Source organism: Lonchura striata, chromosome 3 (assembly GCF_050655825.1).
Source record: "Lonchura striata isolate lonStrDom1 chromosome 3, ASM5065582v1, whole genome shotgun sequence".
NCBI lineage: Eukaryota > Metazoa > Chordata > Aves > Passeriformes > Estrildidae > Lonchura > Lonchura striata.
This window is the reverse complement of record NC_140705.1, coordinates 53,053,069-53,073,666: the sequence shown is the minus strand read 5'-3', so window position 1 is coordinate 53,073,666 and position 20,598 is coordinate 53,053,069. Positions and strand designations below refer to the sequence as shown.

General features: G+C 37.3%; 1 protein-coding gene across 12 annotated transcripts in view; it reads left to right on the top strand.

The window, feature by feature from the left end:
* PTPRK (protein tyrosine phosphatase receptor type K) overlaps positions 1-20,598 on the top strand; it is a 376,393-nt gene that overhangs the window by 198,999 nt on the left and 156,796 nt on the right. For all 12 annotated transcript variants that reach the window (XM_077782214.2, XM_085576521.1, XM_021547162.4 and 9 more), the window contains exon 7: positions 19,066-19,359. In XM_077782214.2, coding sequence (XP_077638340.1) covers positions 19,066-19,359 — 294 coding nt within the window. The remainder of the gene's footprint in view (positions 1-19,065; positions 19,360-20,598) is intronic.

Below are 20,598 nucleotides of genomic sequence, written 5' to 3'. Positions count from 1 at the left end.
TGAATCTTTTATTCATTTTTTTCAATCTTTATATTAGCTTTTTGCTCCTTGTGCCTATCTGGTGGTGGATCCTAAGCCATATGGAACTGTACCTGTTTGTGGACACAAGGGAGAATACTACAAAGCGTCAATGGCATAGATATTTTCAGTAAAGCTATCTTACTTTAGGAAACTGGCTTACTCATTTCCTGAGAAAATCAAGAATAGTATATTGTATGGTTTACCTGATCTATTTTGCCATCCAATCAGGATTAAGTCTCAAATATTCTTTTTCTGTTTTACTTTTTTACCTGAAGTTGTGGTTCTGAGTTTATGTGAAAATCTCATATTTATTGACATCCTCATGGTAACATAAATTGTGTTTTTTAACAGCTGGAGATATAAAGGCTATCACTTTTGAAGGGATATGGGGTAAACTAGATGTTTTTCTTTGGCTTTAAAAATTGAGATTGAAGTCTCATGACTTTTAATGCTTGCTTTGAACTTTACTCTGACTTTGAATTATGTTGACAGCAGTTGGAAATGTCTTGACTAATGATTTATTCTTCAACTTTCCACTTCCCTTGGACTGGATGACCTGCATATCCTAGAATAAACAAGATACATTTAGTGTGATCATGCTTGTGATCCATGGGCTGCATCACCAGCCACTGCAATACTTCCCCCTTCTTTTTATTGGGGATAGAAAGGAGCAGCTGTTTGTCAGTGTATGAAGCACAGCTTCATTTTAGCAGCTTGATACTTTCAGGTTACAATTACAGGGTGGCTTGTTTTACTTTGTTTTTTTAGTGTGTGATACTGAGGCACAGCTTCTGATTTGAATGTATGCAGCATGGTACTTGGCCATCTTCATGCACTGAAGAGGAGAAGACATCTGCAAGTTCTTACAAATACAGCATGCTGCAATCCTCACTTTTGCAAATGCCTTCTCTATTTATATTTTTTTTTCCTATTTTGCACCTATGGACTTTCTGCAATGTGATTTAATCTACCATCTTTTGTGCCCTACGTGTTGGTTGCTACTTCTATCAGTGGAGCAGAGAAAATGCTGTTGGGTTGAATGTGCCAATAAATGACAATGAGGTAATTGAAAGGTGATAAAATGGTCTGTTTTACTAGAAAGAGTATCTCATTTTCCAAAAGATTTTGTAAAAGAAATATAATTGGAAACTTCAAGAAAAAAATTGTACTGTGTCTGTAATCTGGCTGGCTGCAGACATGTTTAGGATGTATTTTGAGTCTAGGCTTACAGACTTCTTTCCTGAGAATTGTCTTTGTGTTATGTTGGAAGCTGCCTCCACCTTTTAATTTTTAGTTTTTGTTGCTCAAGTTCTTTATCTTCAGCTGTCTCCTAATGCCATTTTAGGAATCTGTTTGACCTTCCTCTTGCATTTTTCTTTCAACATGGCTGCCTAAAGAAATATTTAATTAGTTTTATTTTTCCTGGGAACACCTCCAATATCTACTTGACCTCTAACTAGGTATGTGGACTATGCAACACAAAGAATTGTGCTCTAGTGACACTTCTTTCCCCTCCAAATTACTGTCATTATCAGTGACATTTTCACAATTAGAAACACAGTGTTCCTCATTTTTTTACTTTCAATTGTTCCAGGAACAGCTTTAGACTCTTATTTGAATAATACTATAAGAGGTTAAAGAACTGATAGAGAGAACACAGGGTGGATTTTCATTCAGGCCAAATCAAGTGATGTTTCAAGAAGTTGACCAAGCAACTTTCTGGAGCTGCAGACAGATAAAGGTAGCTTAATTGATGTTTTGTTTTGTCCAGATTTTGATGTCCTTTACCAAAACAAACCCTAAAGCAGGAATTTAGTGGTATGTCAGTGCTTCCAGGCTGGAACAAAGAATTTTGTGGAAATGTGTCATGAAAGAAGGACAGTGTTCTTACTCTGAAACAGAATGTTTTGTACAGGTGCTATTGCTTATGTTATAAAAAAATGGAGGGGACAGGCAGGGGAACAGTATGTGCAGTCACCCTGTTAAGGAGACTATCCCCTAAGACATTTGCATCATTAGGACTTCTGATAATTAAGATGAACTATATTTCAGTAAGAAGACAGCTTTCTGGCCAACTGACTAAGCAGATGCCAAGTGGAAGCAAATGATGCTAAGTTGATCTCTCAGGCAATTAACAGAAATTAATGGACCAGGTACCTACAGTCTGTTTCCTGTGGGTGTCAGTTCAGTGTCCTTGCCCTTCCTGCACTTCCAGCTCAGATGACTTTCAGGGTTTAGCACCTGAGGTTTCCTTATTGAAATTTTCTGGGATTTATCACCTGCTTACCAAAGCTCACGGGACTCCTGTGGTAGATTAAAAATTTCGCAGGATTCTGGAATTTTAATTGATTGAGTGGAATAATTGAAGCAATTCTTCATGACAAGAATCCTGTTTTGACTCATAGCATAATGTTATGGAGGAAACCTTTTAGAGGGACTTGAACTGAGTAAAGAGCTGAAACCTATCACTCACCATTTTGTCTGTTTTCAACCTGAATTCTGGAAAATGCATCTCCATATTGCCATAATTTATTGAAGCTTCCTAATCTGTAAAGGAATGTCTTGCATGCCCTGTTTTTGATTCTGCGCCTCATGACCAGATTCATACACCAATTATTTATTTGTTTATTTATTTCTTGGACCCTTCCTTGAAGATACATATGTAATAATGGGCAATGCTTGTTTATGTGCAACAGCATCTGATGTTACAGCAGAGGCAACAAAAGGCGTGGGCCTACCTCTCTTTTCTCTCTCCTGATCTCACTTACTATTTCCTCTTCTTTTACCTCAGAAGGATACTTGGCCCTCTCTCCAATGAATTGACTGGGAAGCTTAATTTAAAAAATTAATTGTTGAAAGAAGTGGGTGTTTTTGTGTCAGACTAATTTACAAGTAGTAGAACCACTGGTCTGGAAAAAATGGAGTGACCAGAGAAGAGGTGGTGCTTCACTCCCCACAATGATGTGGTCATTTTGGATTGGCTTAGATATAATGTTAAACTGCATCCTCAGTCTGCTTTGCAGGTGGATTACACTGTGCTGCAAAAATCTTTGTGCCCACAGGGAATTGTGGCACGGAATGGTTCCTGAGATAAACGGTGTTGTCTTGGGGGTTTTCTTTGGTAGCAGCTTCCTTGTATGAATGTGCCTTTAGAGGAGTTGATATAACAGAAAGGGGCTGACAGGGGATACAAGCATGTTCCCTCAAGCCCACATTATCTTGTCATAGCTGACGAGATAACCAGATACCAGAATGATAGGCCCTAATGTATTAGGCCTGAATAGAAAAACCCACAGTAAACCTCATCTTTGGATTGTTATGGGAAAAAACAGCTGGGCATGATATGGAAGAGGAAGAAATAGATGAGAAAAAAGAAAGGTGAATAAAAAGGAACATAAAGATAAGTAAAATATTTATCTTTAACTGGACATTTAGTTTAATTTCAGAATGCTAATCAGGCCATTTAAATACATAAATACAATAACACTTGGAGTGGCTTTTCAGCAATATACTAATGAAGTAAACTATTATTATTTGTATAGGTGTAATTAAAGCATGGAAAAGCAAACATATCAGTGTGGTTGTTTTATCAGCAGTATTAAATGAATAATGAGATAGACAGCAATGGACGCATCAATGTGCTGTTCTGAAAAGTATTTGAAATTTTCACCCAGAGAAAAAAAGACAAAATGCATTCTTTTTAAAGGATTTGTTGAATTTAAATGAAAAATATTCTTTCACTGAAGAAAAAGTGACTTAATTGCAATATCAGATATAATTCAAGTTTCTCGAAAGGACTTGTTAAGAGGAGTGATGCAACCAGAGGGCACTATAAGGTATTAATAGAAAAGATAACGCAAAGGCAAAAATAGTATATTGAATAGCAAAAGATTATGAACTTGGATGAGAAAAGTGCCATGAGGACTCGTAGATAGAATAACAGGTGTTTTGTGGCTTTTTAATGATTGATTATTATATGGTGTAAATGGGGCATGAAGAGAAATGCTTCATTAAATAACTTGAGAAAAATTAGGCAACATATCAAAGGGAAAATGTTTTGGTCTCTTTAGTGCTTGAAAGGGTACTTTGAGCTTCAGCAATGCTACTGGCGTGCTTCCATTACCCATTTTTTTGAAGAGAAAGAAATTATAGACTATGAAGGCCAAGGAAAGTATAAACACCAGAGTTAGAATACTTACCTGTGGGAGAAGTACAGATAAATATTCTAACTACTTATGAAACAAAGGCAGACAGCAGGGCAAAATATTTTGCTTTGGAAGGAGAGGCTGTGTAGAAAAGTGGTAGTTTTATCTTCTTTTAAGGTATTTTAATGTTTATAAGCCCTAGTATTACTCATGGATTGGCCTGCAGTCAGAAAAATTGAGGGAGTTCAAACAAGCTATTTTACTTGCTGACTTTGTTTACCTTTGCTGATCATTTTCCTTACACATTAAAGCAATGATGGGATATGAAAAAAAAAGCTTCATAAGATGTGTGTGGAATGACTTAATGAAGGTACAACATAATTATGGTCTTCTTATTGCATCTATATTATATTAACAATTCAGGGGTGTAAATCAACAGAAAATTATTATCTTTTCAGTTGGTTAGCTTGTAACCAACTGAACCAACTGCTGTGGCTCTGCAAAGTAGCTTTTGTTTTGAAACCTAGAGCTCTCCATTCAGGCATCAGGAAAAAAAAAAAAAAGGAAACCTTGATAATTTATAATTAAATGTGAAGGAAATGTGACCACACAGCGATGCACCATCCACACTCTGAAAGAAGAGTATAGTTGAATCATTAGTAGCTCTATGCAGAGGGCACTCATCTATATAGATTACATGGACTGAAGCCTATGGGTTATTTCCAGTACTGTCCAAAATTCAATGAGTAGCTTGACAACTAGCAGCAGTTTCTTGGCTCTTTTTACTTCTAGAGAACATGATAGTAACTTCAGAAAACATTGCTGCTGGGTCAAAATATTCTTTATTTAATGTATAGGCTTAGGGAGAGATGTAAGAATGAGAGAGGCACTCCATACATCACTGAGCATCTAGCAATCTATAGCTTATGATTTATCGAGCCAGAGACTATAACAATGAATCATGTGTGTAATATCCATGACAAACCTTCTACAAATTTGTCAGATAATTTCTTCACTTGTGTCTTTGCCAAGTTGGGAGCAATGAGTTCCCACAGTTAGCTCCAGTTATTAAAGGTAGAACATACTTCCCTCCATAGCTGCCCTGTGTTTTCACTCCAAGAAATAGCAAGTCATTCCATATTAATCAATTTCATGCCACTTGTCATTTCATAAACATCTAGCGTGTGATCCTTCAATCATGTCTTTTTCATGTTGAGTGTTGCAGATCAATTAAATGTCTCTGCAGAGGAAGTTGTCCTAGGTCTTCAATAACTTCTATTTGGTCTTTTCTGTGTCTTCTCTTCTAGCTCATCTGGCAGGAGATAGGAAGACCAAACCTATATAATTTATTTTAGATGAGAGAACATTATGAGTTTACACAGTCCCACAAGATCCTATGCTTTCTTTGCGTTCTGTTCAGAATAATCACTGATATGCTATCCTTTTGTCTGAATTGATGTGGTCTTGAAATTCCCAGCAGAAATATTATTCCTGTCCGATTATAGTGATTTAAACTCCATAAGGGATTCATAAGACTCAATGCACTACTTTGCATTTATCAGCTTTGACTTTATTTGCCATTTTATTTCTTAATTCTGCAGTGTCTTAAGGAAATCAAGAAAAGCTGGGTGTGACTATTCACAGAATACCTGCAGCTATGTAGCACAGCAGATAAGGCTATTGCTGCTTTAATTGGAGCCATCACTAAAACCCCGTGTTTTCTTACTGTCACTGTAGGTAAGACATATGACTTAGTGAATGTTTAGAAAAATGGTCCAGCCTCATAAGGAGGGTTGTAGAGACTCCTCTTGGAATCTCTGAACCTTTATGGTAAGGTGCTGTCCTTGGAAATGGAAAAGCTCTGAACAAATTATTACTCCAGTCAGACAAGAGGAATGGATGTGGAATGTCCTTATGCTGAGAGATTAAGTGTTTTCTCTATAATCCTGAATTATGTTCTGAATGTCCTTTTTCTTTATCTAGTGCTTCACATGCTACTAGGCTGAAAAATCAAAATGCCATTTTGGAAACGCTAATGTAAATGTTTTTTCTTGCAGCTGTTTTCTGAATTTGGATGAACTTTTTAATCTTAACCTTCTCATCTTTTTTTCTTCACACATACACACCCACCCTTTCCTCTCCATAAAGAAATGCAGCCCCAACCTCAGCCTCTCTAACCCATTTCCTTCCAAAGGAGAAAGATTTTCTTTTTCTATGTGCATATATGGAGTTATTCTGTTTTCAATTTATAAGTCACTGCTCTTAGGAAGGTATAAAATATGTGTGCATGAGATTGGTTTATGGTCTCTCTATATTATTGACTGTAACCAAAGTTAACTATAAAATAGGTTTCCTGTACTTGTGTGGCCCTGAGAAAGGGATTATTTGAACACTGGAAAAAAGTCCGAATCGACTTCATGCTCAGGATTGCCTAGCCCCTGAATTTTCACTGGCTGAATGTGGGTACCAAGGAGAAGGATTTGCACCCTGAGAATGTGCCTCAGAAGTTGGGAATAGAGGCTGTGCCAAGTGGGGGAAACTTAGAGATACAAATCTTGCTGATTACCTTCTTGGTACAGTGATGAAGAACATCTTAGAGTAAAACTCCAGTGAATTTTGGAAAGAAAAACACTATGCTAAATGAAAAGGAGAAGGTTTAGGGAATTTTTAAAATGTTAAAATGCTGTGTTGTGGCTTCTTATGCTTGGAAAAAAAGTTATATGCATCTATTCTGAATGTTTCTATAAGTCCAGCTTGCCTTTCCCATTACAGTCTGGGGAGAAAGGGGAACAGTTGGTGAAGACTTTCTTGAGAGCAGGCAAGATTATGTGTATTGAGAGGTAGAAGCCTAAATGGAGTTCCATGGGGCAGCTTCACCATTCCTCTGACTGAGTTGACAAAACTGCTTTTTTATATGCCCCAAATTCACATTTATCAGAGGAATAGAAAGTCCCATGAGAGAAATTTCCTGGTGCTTGCAGTCATTTAAAAGCAAACAAACCAGCCAAATTCTTCAAAGAACACTCACACATTAAAAGTTTGTGGCAGAACTTCAAAATTCAGCAGTAAAAATCATGGCTTTCCTTATCTTCATCAAAAACAGTACTTAAAATTTCTGAAAAAGTGCTCCCAGCTTTGGGTACTAGGGCCAACAGAGCTTGCTGGTAAAATTGCACAAGTTTTTCTCCCCATGATGGCATGCTTTTGTTATCAACACTTATGTAAAATGTGGCTAATTTAAGGTATTGCTACTGTCTATTTAATTGGTAATATGGTGACAAATGATTTATTTTTATCTCCAAATCTTTTGTAATGTGCTCTTAGGTGCTTGGTTCAACATGCAGAACCAACAAAAGCCCAGCCTTCGACAAAATGTCTGTTATGCACAAAGCCATCTAAACATAACAAACAACATAGGTTACTTGTGCAATCTTTGAAGGTAACAATTTCCACGATGGTGAATATTATTATATACTATATTATTACCAGTGGATCTTGGATTTGGAGAGAAAAGCAGTACTATGCAATTTCTAGCCTAATAATTTCTTCTCTTATTTTTTCTGTAGATTTGTTGATTTTTTTTGCCTTTCTTTCATGAATACACAAGGATGGCTCCAGAACTTTCAGTGTGCCAGCCCAGCTTAAGGAGATGTTGCCTTGTATCATATTCTAGAATTAACATATGCAGTAGCAGAATAAGAAACTGTGTATTCCTGTTAAGTTTGCTCATCAAAAAAATTATAAGATAGTTTAGAATGGTTAAAATAAGGGAACAAAAAAAACCAGATTTTTTTAAAAACTAAATGTTTATGTCAATTGAAATAAGATGAAAAATTTAGATTCTTTTACTGTACTCAGGAATTTTCTATTCTAGATTCATATTGAAACTTTGAACCTTTTTTGCCACAAAACAAAGAAAACAGGTTTTTATCAACTCATATAAAATCATATTTCATAAAGATCTTATTAGCATGCAGAACTGGTGGGGTTTTCTGTTCTGATTTGTTTTTCTAGAAATTTCTTTCAGACTTTTCATCACACTCAGAATCCATTTGGCAATGAAGTAGATGGCAGCTGCTTTGTTACTCTCATTTCACAGGTATTTCTTAACATCTGTTCAGGTGCTAAGGCAAGGACAATGGTTACTTTTGGCCACATCTATCCCCCTCCCCTTTCTGAGGCTGGCTTTCATGTTAAAAGGAGATGTAGTAGCCAGCACTTTCTTAAAAGGTAGTCTCAATGCTGTCCGCCCCTTTTCTCCTCTCTCAAGAAGGTGATCTTGTGTTTCTGTTTCTCTGCTGACACTGGTTTTTGTCGGAAAACAACTGGAAGTTGCTGCAGGGACCTAGGAAAGCAGGGAACCTCCATGTACAGTCCTGCAAGATCAGTTTTAAACCTAAACCTCTGTGAATGTAGTGTAGAGGAGTGGCACTGTAATCAACACTGATGGTGGGAAGTGGAGGAGCAGGGTTACCCTCTGAGGTGCATGTTAGATTATGTGTATTTCACATCTTTGAGGTAAAACTGTGATGTAAAAACCATTTTGGTGTCTGTTGGTTCAGTGCATAGATTGAAGGAAGTGTCTCAGTGCTTCCTAAAATAGTCCTCTTCTTTGTCATTCCAGTGGGCTGCCTTCTGGCATTTTTGGCAAGAAATATTTGGACATGCTGTAATAAGAAATGTGAAGACATTGCTGGTGGGAACATCTATATGTCTCTTAGAAAAGATTATGAATAGAAAGAGGGGGATTTGAGCAAGAAAAGGGCCCCTCAAAAATAGGTTTGCTCAAAAGTGGTGATGAATTCTGTCATTTCTCCCTGTAGATTTGCATAGGCTGAGCACATACAAAATCCCTCTAGATAATCATTGATGTGTAACCCTTATATTACCTTGTATCAGTTTTTCCTTTGATGGTAGCATTCAAGTGCTGACAGAAAGCTTTTACCATACCTGAAATGGGATACCTGAGAAAGAACTTTGCAGAATGCCTTGCAAGTCTGAAGGTTTTCCATTTATCTCTGCCCCCTGTTCATTTGTAAGGTCATGCCTTAATAAAAAGTATGTGACTTCCATTTTCCTTTTCCTGTTTCCATTTTCCTTTTCCTGTTTCCATTTTCCTTTTCCCCTTTTCCTTTTCCTTTTCCTTTCCCTTTTCCCTTTTCCCTTTTCCCTTTTCCCTTTTCCCTTTCCCTTTTCCTTTTCCTTTTCTTTTCACCACCTTTGTGCATCAATTATTTAACCCATGGTTTGAGTTAATGGTTACAGTAAAATTAGTCTCACCACTTACACGCTTAAGTTTCTGTAACTGGTATTAAATGCAACTGTAAATGCTTGGAAGCCAAAGCCATGACAGCTCTTCCTCTCATCTGCAGGTACTTTAGACTTCAGTACCCTTCTGGTACAAGGACACTTACAGCTCATTCCATTTATAGAGCATGATCTGGTTTTGAATTCTGTCTCACTGTCCCAACAGCACATGACACGTTTTTTTTTCCTGCCATTTAAAAGGCATGCAGGAGAGCTAGTGATAAAAATTTGTGGTAGTACTGGCATATGACTTCCAAAATAAGATATACAGGAGAATTCCAGGACAGGCAAGAGTGCTGTCTGGGTGAATTTTTTAGCTTTCAAGATTTGTAGACAGGTAGAGCTAGTGAGGTGGAAATCTGTGTTCGTTTTTCTTTTGTCCCACTCCCCGCCCCCCTTTCATTTTTATTTATTTATTGATTTATTTTTGCTTCACTGAATTCTATTGAAATGCTCTGGTTTTGTTGCAGGTGTTTGAATTTTTTGAGTTTGATTATAAATATGTCATTGTAACTTTTGTCTGTCAGGAAGTTTCTATATTTGGGTTGTTTAGGCAGTAAACTGTGTGAGCATCTCTACAGCAAAAATCGTCATAATCTCAACAGGACTAGTTCAGATTTAATATTCAATAAAAATTAAAATATTTCAAGTATTTAGAAAATAAATGTATTGCCATTTCATGTTGCATCTCCATGTAAAAAAAAAAAAATAATAAAAAAAAATTGGAGTCTCTAAAACAATATTTTGTTTTTCTTCAGGCATTCTTTCTGCAATCTCTAATTTTATTCCTTCTCACCACTGACAGCATGGGGATGTGCATGCAATTGAAGTATTGTCAAATTGCAAAGCCTTGTAGAGTTGAGAGTAATTTTGAGCTTTCTTGGGAAGCACCAATTTTGAAGAAGGTATTCAATTTTGTTCTCAACCTGCTGGTTCCTGACAATGAAGCAGATAAAATATTTCTTTCCAACAGTAATTTCAACATTGAGATCTCGAGGGCATTACTGATACACGTGGATAATGAAGTCATTGTAATCAGGTCTTTGCTGGAGATATTTCTACAGCTGAGTCATTTAGCTGACTGGTTTGATTTTTTTTTTTTTTCTATTTAAAATTTGAATGTCTTCTCATTACAGGCACCTCTTTTTCTTCCATTTATTCATTTTTCCTCTAGGAGTGTGCTGCATCTGTGTCTTTAACACAATACAGTCTTTTTGACAAAATGTGTCATAATCTTGTAATTGATTCCCATAGTAACATAGCCTACTATCATTCAAAAACTAGGCATGTGTCCTGATCATAAATTGTTTAGAGAGATGACATATTCCAATTTTTAGACTTTTTTTTTTTTTTTTAACATGTGAGCTGGGCATGTTCTTAACCTTGTTTACAGTTTCTGCTGACAATGCTAAAGCTGCACACTGTTCCTTTATTTTAAAGGAAGATAATAAAAAGAATGTGGTGGTGTTTCAAATCAAGGTGAATAAAATGCCATGGTGATGCATAGGATATAACACCACTATGCAGAAGTTAGCAGTTTTTGCTGCTGAAATAATTCGTATTTCAGCACTTCAGGTGGTCACTAACTGCCACGTCACCTAAATTAAATACATTTTAGCTGCATGAGCTTGCAGACTTTGTTGTATCTAAGACACAAACTTTATATATTGGGTGCTTAAAGCTAAAACATTAGCTTGAAGTGAGCTTGTGACATACTATTCCTGTTTACAGACCCCAAATTAGAGATATTATGTTGAAATATGTCAGTACCCTACCTCACCCAGTATTGTGAGCTCACTATTCAGTTTGCCATTTCTGTTTGTTGCTGCTTTTTCTCCAGTGACTGATTCTCTAGGTAGTTACCTGAATTTCAATGTCATAGATATTTATTTTTAATGTTTATTTAAAATGGATACTTTCAGTTTTTCCATTTCAATTAATAAAAGGGAATGACAATGGTCTTGCAAACTCTCAGAAGAGATTTGGATAAATCACTTGATAACACCTGGTCACCATTACATAGAATGAGTTCTTTTGTTCCAGACAACTAACTCTCTTAATTAAAATGTAACATTTTGTAGGTATTGTGTCTCAACCTCTAGACTAGCGGCTAGTTCCAAATACTGTGCAGTTGTGATAAATTTTATTTTAAAGTCACAGAAATAATTTTATGAAGTCACAGAAATAAAGTCTGCACAAGTGAAATTAGAAAGAAAACAAAAGAGTTTGAGGAAAACCTTTATAGTAGAATCATAGATCATGAGCTGCTTCAGTTTCTCCATGCAGCCACCATCACTTACGGTCACAGGACAGCAGCTGAGATAAGTCAGAATTAGTTTTTGATTGTGTTGGAGTTTGGTTTGGTTTTGGCTTTGGATTATTTTTGTTGTTTTGTTTAGTTTTTGGTTTTGTTTTTTTTTTTTCAAATGAAAGCAGGCCCGTAGCTACATGTAACACTTCACCGTAAAATCCTTCTGATTTCTGCATGAAGAAGTCATTATGTGGTGTAATATATCAAAGTTAGTTATTTTTATGAAAATGTCTGCCTTCTTATCAGTACAGTGCCTTCTCCAAGTGAGCTGCAGAAGACAAAGATGGGAGCAATAGAAACTTTCCTATCAGAAAAAAAATGGCAATGTACGATTGTTAACAATGTAGAAAAATAAAGCACCTGTTAAAATGAGTTAAACTTCATAAGCAGAGAGACATTTTTATCCACTGGGAGGAAAAAAAAAAGAAAGAAACAAATAAATTTATTAAGAAAATGGTAAACAAGTTTATGACCAAATAGAAAAGCTAACTGATGGCTTAGGGAATTATTAATTAAATGGCCATGGTTTGTGAGAGCTCCAAAGGACTTGCAGCTGGTTGAGTTTTTATTGTGTTAATTTCTCAGCATTTGGTCTGCAGTAGTGGAGGAGATTGTAAAACTTCTCTGAGGTGAGGTATTTTGAGGGTTGCAGATGGTTTAAGAAAGCATGCCTTCCTACAGCCTCTGCAATGTGCCCTGCCCAGCAGTCGAGCTCATCCTCCTTTATGCTGATGTTTTTCAGATGCATTGTGTCTTTTGGGCAGGAGTAATCTATATAGCTGATCTATAGTATGTCCGGCTGAGAATAAGCTTGCACTTGTTCTTCTCTTTTGTCACAAGAATATGATGGGCTGCTGAGGTGAGAAAAGCAAATACCACTATGTGGTGTGCATGCAAGAATCTCTTTAACTAAGTCCCTCATGGCAACACTTCTCACCTTAGGCTGGCTGTGTGTCTCCAGCTATGAATTGGGTAGTTAATATTGTCCTGATATAATTTTGTTTATTGGACTTACTATGTGAAGTCTGATTAGTGGTTAGAAGGTCTTGGAGCAGTGTAGACCTAGAGGTGTGTTTTTAATAATGCTGGAAAAGAAAATATGCCACATTCTTGGTTTGCTTTTTTTTTATTATTTGGGGTTTTTTCAGTCTTTTTGCATTTCCTAGTTTTCAGAAGTCACGGAGAATGCTCATCTCCCATTAATGAAGTGTCCTCAATGTGTTGCACAAACTTTTGAGGCATATTTTGTCTTCGATGTGTTATCAGCAAAACCACTAAGGACCAAACTACTCATTAGAGATGGAGTGTATAGGGTGGTAGAGTCAGCTGTGAGTGTAGTCTGTCATGCACAGAAAGAGAAAACTTAAGATCGTGTTAGAAATTTTAAAATAAACTGCAGAGGCTTTCTGTGACTTTAAGGTTCATGATGCCTCTGCTGTTCACCAGGTCTGTGCTTTCAGCTTGGCATCCTTCAGTCCTCTGCATTTAACCTTATTTTTAACTGAGCAGAAGAATTTCTTATCAGGCAGGTACTGTTTGCTGTAATGCTTTCCCACAAAGGACTTTTCACAAAGTCCCCTGTTTGTGGTTTGTGTTAATACACTTTGTAGTGGTACTGAGGGGTGGCAGGTCTTGTCAGGCTGTTATCAGTGTAGGAGACAGCCAGGTGTCCTTGCAGACAGGCCAAGTCCAAAATAAACTTATTTGTCTTAAATTCTGGTGGTCTTTTTCTTGTCAGAACAGTACTTCCTTACAATTTTGGAGAGCTGAGTGAAATATTTCAAGTCTGTATTAAACATATGCCACATGCAGAATGATTTTTGAAAAAATAAATTTAAAAAAAAAGTCTTTGGGCTCAAAGCCTCCATGGTTTGTTTTTATTTTCAAACCTTTCATAATTCATTTTGTTACCACCTTCATGACCACATAATTTATTTCAGTCATGCTTCTTCAGAGCTGTAGGTATGAGAAATATCTTCTATATTCCCCTCAATTTATAATTAATAGAATGCAGAATTTCCTACTGTTATTCTTCTTCAATTACTATTCTCATTGTTCCATTTGTGGCTTAATACTCTATTTAAATTTAAGTTTTTGATTACTACTTCTTGTTAATTCTTTTTTTTTCTTCAGGATTAACCAGCTTTTAAGACCAAGAATGTTGTTTCCTTGCCATCTTTTTCTTCTAAATGTCATTCATGTTTTCCAAATTTTAAACAAATATTTCTACTTCTTCTGGTTTTCAATACTTTTTAAAGCACATGAATGTCTAGAGCACTATGTAATCTTCAGGTACACAAAGAGTTCTGAAGTAGAGTAGCTCTTGCAAGGAATTGGCAACCTGCTTCTCCATGCTATGGGTCTTCTGATGCAACTTTGCCATGATATCTCCATGTGCAATCTGGAGCCCAGCACAGAGGCATGCTTCTCCACAGGTCCAGCTCCTGGCAAACAGGGATTTTCTCCTTACCCCCCTATGCCTTGGGTATCTCAGATTGCCTGGGTGTCTCATACCTAGGGCCCCTGGTTCCACAGGGCTTCGTATGACAAAGATTGTGCTCTAACGAGGCATAGCCAGTGTGGGTCAGGCACTGAACCTCAGCTGAATTCAACTAGAAAACCAGAGAGCTTGTAAGAAATATGCAGACATTCTTAAATAGCTTTGCAAGAAATTTCCCTAGAAGAGGAAGTGAGTTAGGTGGGAACTGAGTCAATCTTGACTAATTTGTGGAGACATTTTTGCTATACTTCCTAGAACATCCAGTATTAGCTATATTTTCATGACTTTATATTTTTGTTTCTTTGAATTATGACAAATTTTAAAGGAACTTCATGTTCTTTTGGTTGACCTATTTCCTTGATAAGTTATGATGTAATTAAAAAAAACAATTTTAACTTCTGGGGAGGTGAGGCTGATGTTGGTCTTCTTATAATGAATTAATGCTTTGTTATACTTGTAAAAATTAAACTTTTTATGATTACCTTTGCTGTTTGTATTGGGTTAAGCAGTTAATGTTCATCAGCATACCAAGTGTATGGCTTGGTGTGAGATATTTCACAGAGCAAGCTGAACATACTTTTCAGAGGGAAGGCACAGTGTGTGCATGAGTGGAGGGAACTTGCAAGCTATTACTGCCCAGCATCAATGTGTGCAGGTCCTGCACAAGGCACAAGTGAAATGAGCGTGGACAAAGGCACGCACCTGCTCTGAGTGTCTGGGCTATGTGCTGACCAGCCTTCTCCTCCCCACCTCTCCAAACCCTTCTGCCGTGTAGCAAGAGGCTCTTGTGAGTGGTACGTGATATGCTTGGCAAAACATGACTCATGTAAATAAGATTTGAAACTAAGATTTTATCAGGTATGCATCCAGTATCATCTTTTCCTCCAAAATGGAACAATACGTAGAATTCTGTTTTATTTTTATTTTTTGCTTTGATCTGATCGTTAACAGTATATGATTGCCAGTAAGATACAAATAAAAATACCTTCGTTTTAAACTTAGGAAGTGTTTCATTTTGGAAGGCAATGTAGTATAGTGTGCATATATATTAGTTACTATACTAATAACACTAATGACCTTTTCTGGTTGCTTTTTCTGCCTGTGAATGCATAATTATTTGCATACAATGTTTCATATTAAAATATGACACAACCACTTAACTGTAGGAAGACTGGTAGAGGAGGTTGAAGTTGCATGCTTATTCTAGTCATTGGTGCCTAAATATCACACTACATTTAATATACAATGTCATGTACATACTGATGTGAGCATAATGTACTGCTAGTAGCTCAGCAGAATGAAGACTTAGTACTGATGAAATGTCAGTCTTAATTTTTTATTGCCTTAGCTGTGGGCATTTTATGTCAAAACAAGAGCTGACCAAATACTGCAACATGCTATGCATGAAAACATTTTCATTTATTTAATGTCTTGCAGATGTACAAGTGGTCTTTCAATATAGTCTTTCTGAGATGTTAGTGGCCGTGAAAACTAGAAAGGATTTAATCAGATTTAACACCTTTATACATTGGCTAAAAATATAGTCAGAAAATGAACCAGTAATTAAACTGGCTACATTGGATAAGGAATCTTTAATTTTGTGCTTAGCAAAGGAAGAAATGAAACTCACCATTGCAGGGTCTTTGATCAAACTTCTTAGTGTATCTTAAATACCTATTAAAACTGTGATTCTACTGATGAGTTAAACCATCTAAGGAATGAAATATTTTTTCATAAGTTATGGTTTAGAATCTTATAGCTTTTCACAGAGAGTTCATGGCTGAGGAAAGGGGAACTGAGCTCAAGGAAAATTGATTGCTGGGAATACTGTGTACCTTAGCCATTATCTACTCATAATGATTGAAGAAGGTTGATTCTTTTTGGCAGAAATAAAAGACACAGCTTGCCAGTTGGGTTGCAATGATCAAGGCAGGGAAGGGTGGAGGGACATCACCATGCTGCCTCACCTGGCTTTGGGTTTGGGTGACTGGAAGCCACAAAATGCATCTGAGCAGGGGCCACCTGCACTGGAGCACATTGACAGGGCCAGGCAGGAGGCAAGCTGCTGTGGTGGGTACCTGGTGAGCCTCAACTTCCTGCAATTCTACTTCCAATCCAAGCTCTGAACATCTAAGCCATCACGTGGCTTGGCTGAAGCTGAGTTTTTATGTTGTTTATAAGCCAGAACAAACTTCTGAGAGAGTGATTTTCTTTAGGGTACTTTTTCATGCATCTCCTTTTATTTCTCATGCCTCATGTAAGAGGTTTTTCATTTTTGGCAGACTGTCTTCTCAGGGCACTCTGAAACTGGATTATTTACTACAGGTAGATCCAGATTGCTGGGGTAAAAAAGCCAGCAACATATACTTCCTTGAAGGTTTTAAATTGTGTTTTAAAACTCACTGAAAGAAAAGTATTGTTGATATGTGTGATACTTTCTATGTGAATGGAACCCAAAACATTAATAATGGCTTTGTTCTATCTTTTTTAGCTATCAATGGCAATTTTTAAACTGTAAAAATTTCAGGTTGCTTTATATACAAAAGGAAATTGTGATTTTGAATTATAATTGGAGATATGGTTATAGAATAATGAATAGGAATAATTAATGGAAAGCTAATTGGGTAACATCAGAAAAGTTTATCCTAGTATATTGGGATTGCATGCTTCACTTGATACTTAGTGTACTTTTGGGATTTCTGGTTGCACCTCACCTCTAGTTCTGATAGTATATTATATTATGAAGAATATTAATAATGCTGCAGAACAATTACTTGTTCATTTGCTAACTGATTAAAATTCATGCATAATTTATTGGAACTGGGAGAGACTTTATAAATAAGTCTCCTTGGCCTGAAGAGCTTAAAAACAAAATGCGTATGCTAATATAAGAATGTGCTTTACTTCTTAACATAAAAACTTAATAGGCAACGTTCTCATTAATGTGAGGTTTTATTTGTGATAATCCAGCTCTTAATCAAAGTGTTTACTTCTAAGCGTAGCCATATGTTTTAGAAGTTTATAATTTGGAGTTGGTAGTGCATCATGCTCATCAATGATGATGATGATCACTGCTATAATCTGCAGTGACCTTAGAATACATTAGTTGGACATTTAATATGTTAGCTCCATAGCAAATAAACTGCCCTCATTATGGCCATCTGCATTTCTGAGCTTTGATGCAGGTAGGGATCTAAATTAATTCATAAGCACATATATTGCCAAAGAAGGGTAAAAGGTTAATAATTAATTGAGGTGCTTTTTATAGTTTTATATGTCCTGAAGCAGAAATGGAAATACCTTGGAGCACTCACCTTTCACTCTGGGAGGAAAAAATCAGCTCCTATTGCAGCCACTATGGCATGGCTACAGACTCCCTGGTTTCCAAACTGAGTGGTTTGAGAAGCAGCTGATTTAGAAAAAGGCCTGCAAGATATGTGCCAAAATCTGGGAAACTTGGTTGCTTTTAAAGCTGGTAAATATACTGTTTGGAGCAAGCTGTGGTACCTGGAAGGGAAGCTTTGCTGCTGGAAATTGAGAAGCAGACAGAACCAGGGAGTCATAACCGGAACTTTATCATGCAGGGAGGATGGGATGTCAAAGGAGGTCCACCACTCCCCACCATGTGTTCTGCCTTGGTGGCATCATCCCTGGGAGGTAAAATCCCTGGGTGCAATGTATATGTATCTTAACTTCTGTTGTGTAGAATGTAAGGGTTCCCTGTTAAGGAAATCTTATGGTCTGGGGTTAAAAGTTATTTTTAATGTACTGGCCATGAGATCCTGTCTACCTGCTCAGAGTTGCTGATTTGCTAGTTCTGCATCACTGCTATGTGAAACCCCTGTGTGCACTGAATTTAGCATTGTTGCCTAATTAACTGAAACAAATTAGCTGAAATATGAGCCATCTGGAATGAAAATGAACCTTCCATGTTTATCAGTGAATTCATTTTATTAGAAATATACTTGTTGCTTGTGATTGTTTTTTAAAATAAATCATGCTGAGGCAATGTTTCTATGTTAACATTTCTCAGGGTAGGGGGGACTACCTCTTTCTATTTGGTCTGTCATTACCTTTTTCACTTTGCAGCTGCATTGAAATATGTAGACAGGCAGAAGCTGATGAGAAGAGGGGATGACAAAAGACAGCACACATCCTATTGTTCAAGTCTCAAAATCAGTAGTAACTTACTAAAGAATAAAATATTACACATTGTAGCCATATGTCTTTATTTTGTCATTTTTCTGGCAGCTTTGCTCAGTTCTGAGTATTCTGAATGCCTGTAATATGCGTCTGTATCCTTCTCCCTAACTACATCCAGTGGGTTTCAGATTAACTGCAGTGATACTCATTTTTAAGAATATTCTGTGCAGGGGTAGTGTATCATCTCTTGCAGCTCTTTCTATAAGGAAAGTGCAAATGTGGCTTCAGTCAATAAAATAAAATCTCAAGTCATTGGTACAGTAAATTATATAAATGGGCATAGTTTTTTTAGAAAAAAAAGTCTCAAGCAGCATCAATATATAAATCAGACAGGATTTTGTGGTCTCAGATTTTTAAAAGGAAAATACAGCATTGAGCAGATGCCAGTAATGCACCACTCACTTCCATCCTCTGACATTCTCCTCAGCTCTTCTTCACTGATGTCAGTTTGAATTTGTTTCTGAGGTTTGGAATCTTTGCTGACCAAACTCTGACAAGTTCCTGTGTAGAGAGCCCTCCTCTTAGTGGGTTTTCCAGCTTTTGTTTTATCTATGGTTTGTTTTTTGTCTCCCCTGCAGAGCCGCCTCGGCCTATAGCACCCCCGCAGCTGCTGGGCGTTGGGCCCACGTACTTGCTCATCCAACTGAATGCCAACTCCATCATTGGGGATGGCCCCATTATCCTGAAAGAAGTGGAGTACCGGATGACGTCCGGGACTTGGACCGAGACCCACGCTGTCAATGCACCAACATACAAGCTCTGGCACCTGGACCCTGACACCGAATATGAGATTCGGGTCCTGCTCACCCGCCCGGGCGAAGGCGGCACAGGGCAGCCAGGACCACCGCTCATCACCAGGACCAAGTGTGCCGGTGAGTGTTGTCCTGGAAAAATTATCAAAAAATCAAAAACTGTTTAGTTTGTGGTTTAATTGATCGGCAGGCCTGTTGGCTCCAATTAACTTGTATCAGGACTTAAGCATTCCCTTTTACACACACACAGGATCCCCAGGTTTCTGGATCAGTAAGGATTTGCTGTGTCCTCCACTTTGCCTGGTCATTGTCTAGATTGCTAACCCTTGGAGATTAGGAGGTGGGAAGTTAGAAATCTAAGAAAACATTTTACTTTTCATCACATAATGAAGAGGACCTCTTGATTTCTGCAAAGTCCTGACCTTGTTTTTTCACCTTCATATTTTCAATTACATTTTAAGTTAACTTGCACATAAGGCAAAATGCCTGGGAAAAAATGTTATGTTTAAGAAATAGAATAGTGGGGAGAAAAAAAAAAAGTAGTGTACTTTTGCATAATTTGTCTTTTTCCAAGCAGTTACATATGGCCTGACAGAATCTCCAAGAACTAAAATACAGATACTAAAATCCATAGGTATGACTGCTCTCCAGGGAAGTGGTCACAGCAGCAAGCCTGCCAGAGTTCCAGAAGTGTTTGGACAGCACTTGAGCTCTCAGGCTCATGGTGACTCTTGGGGCTCTCTTGTGCAGGACTGGGAGTCGGACTCAGTGATTATTGCGGGTCCCTTCCAACTCTGGACAATTTAGACACTCTATGAGTCTCTAAATTGGAGAACACAATTGAAAATACAAATAGAATGTTTTCTCAATTTTTGACTTCTATTACCAAAATCATGTGCTGCTGAGCCCTGCAGTCTGCTTCCTGCTTCTCGGAGTGCCCCTGAGTGGCCAGCACCAAGAAGACTAAGCACTGTCAACTTGTGTTATATGCCGTTCCTTCTAAAGCTACTTAAAGTTATTTTAATCTCAGCTTTCACAAGAAGAAAGATAATACCTACGTCTCATAGTTGCAGGAAAGAAAGATTATAGATTTGAATCTCAGACTGTGAGGAAAATCAGCATAAATTAAATTGTGGGTTTTTCCCTCCTAGTCTCAGGGCTCCTAGGGCCTGACAGTATTTTAAAGATGGCACAGTATTTGATTTCATAAAGAGTGCTGATAGCCATTTATTCAAAATTACATTAAAGTAATCAGAAGGACAAGCTGGAATCTCAGGTTTCCACGTGTCATGTATATATGTGCATATGTGAATCAGAAATAGAAATAGGGTTTTTCACAAGTTGAAGACAGATGTCTGA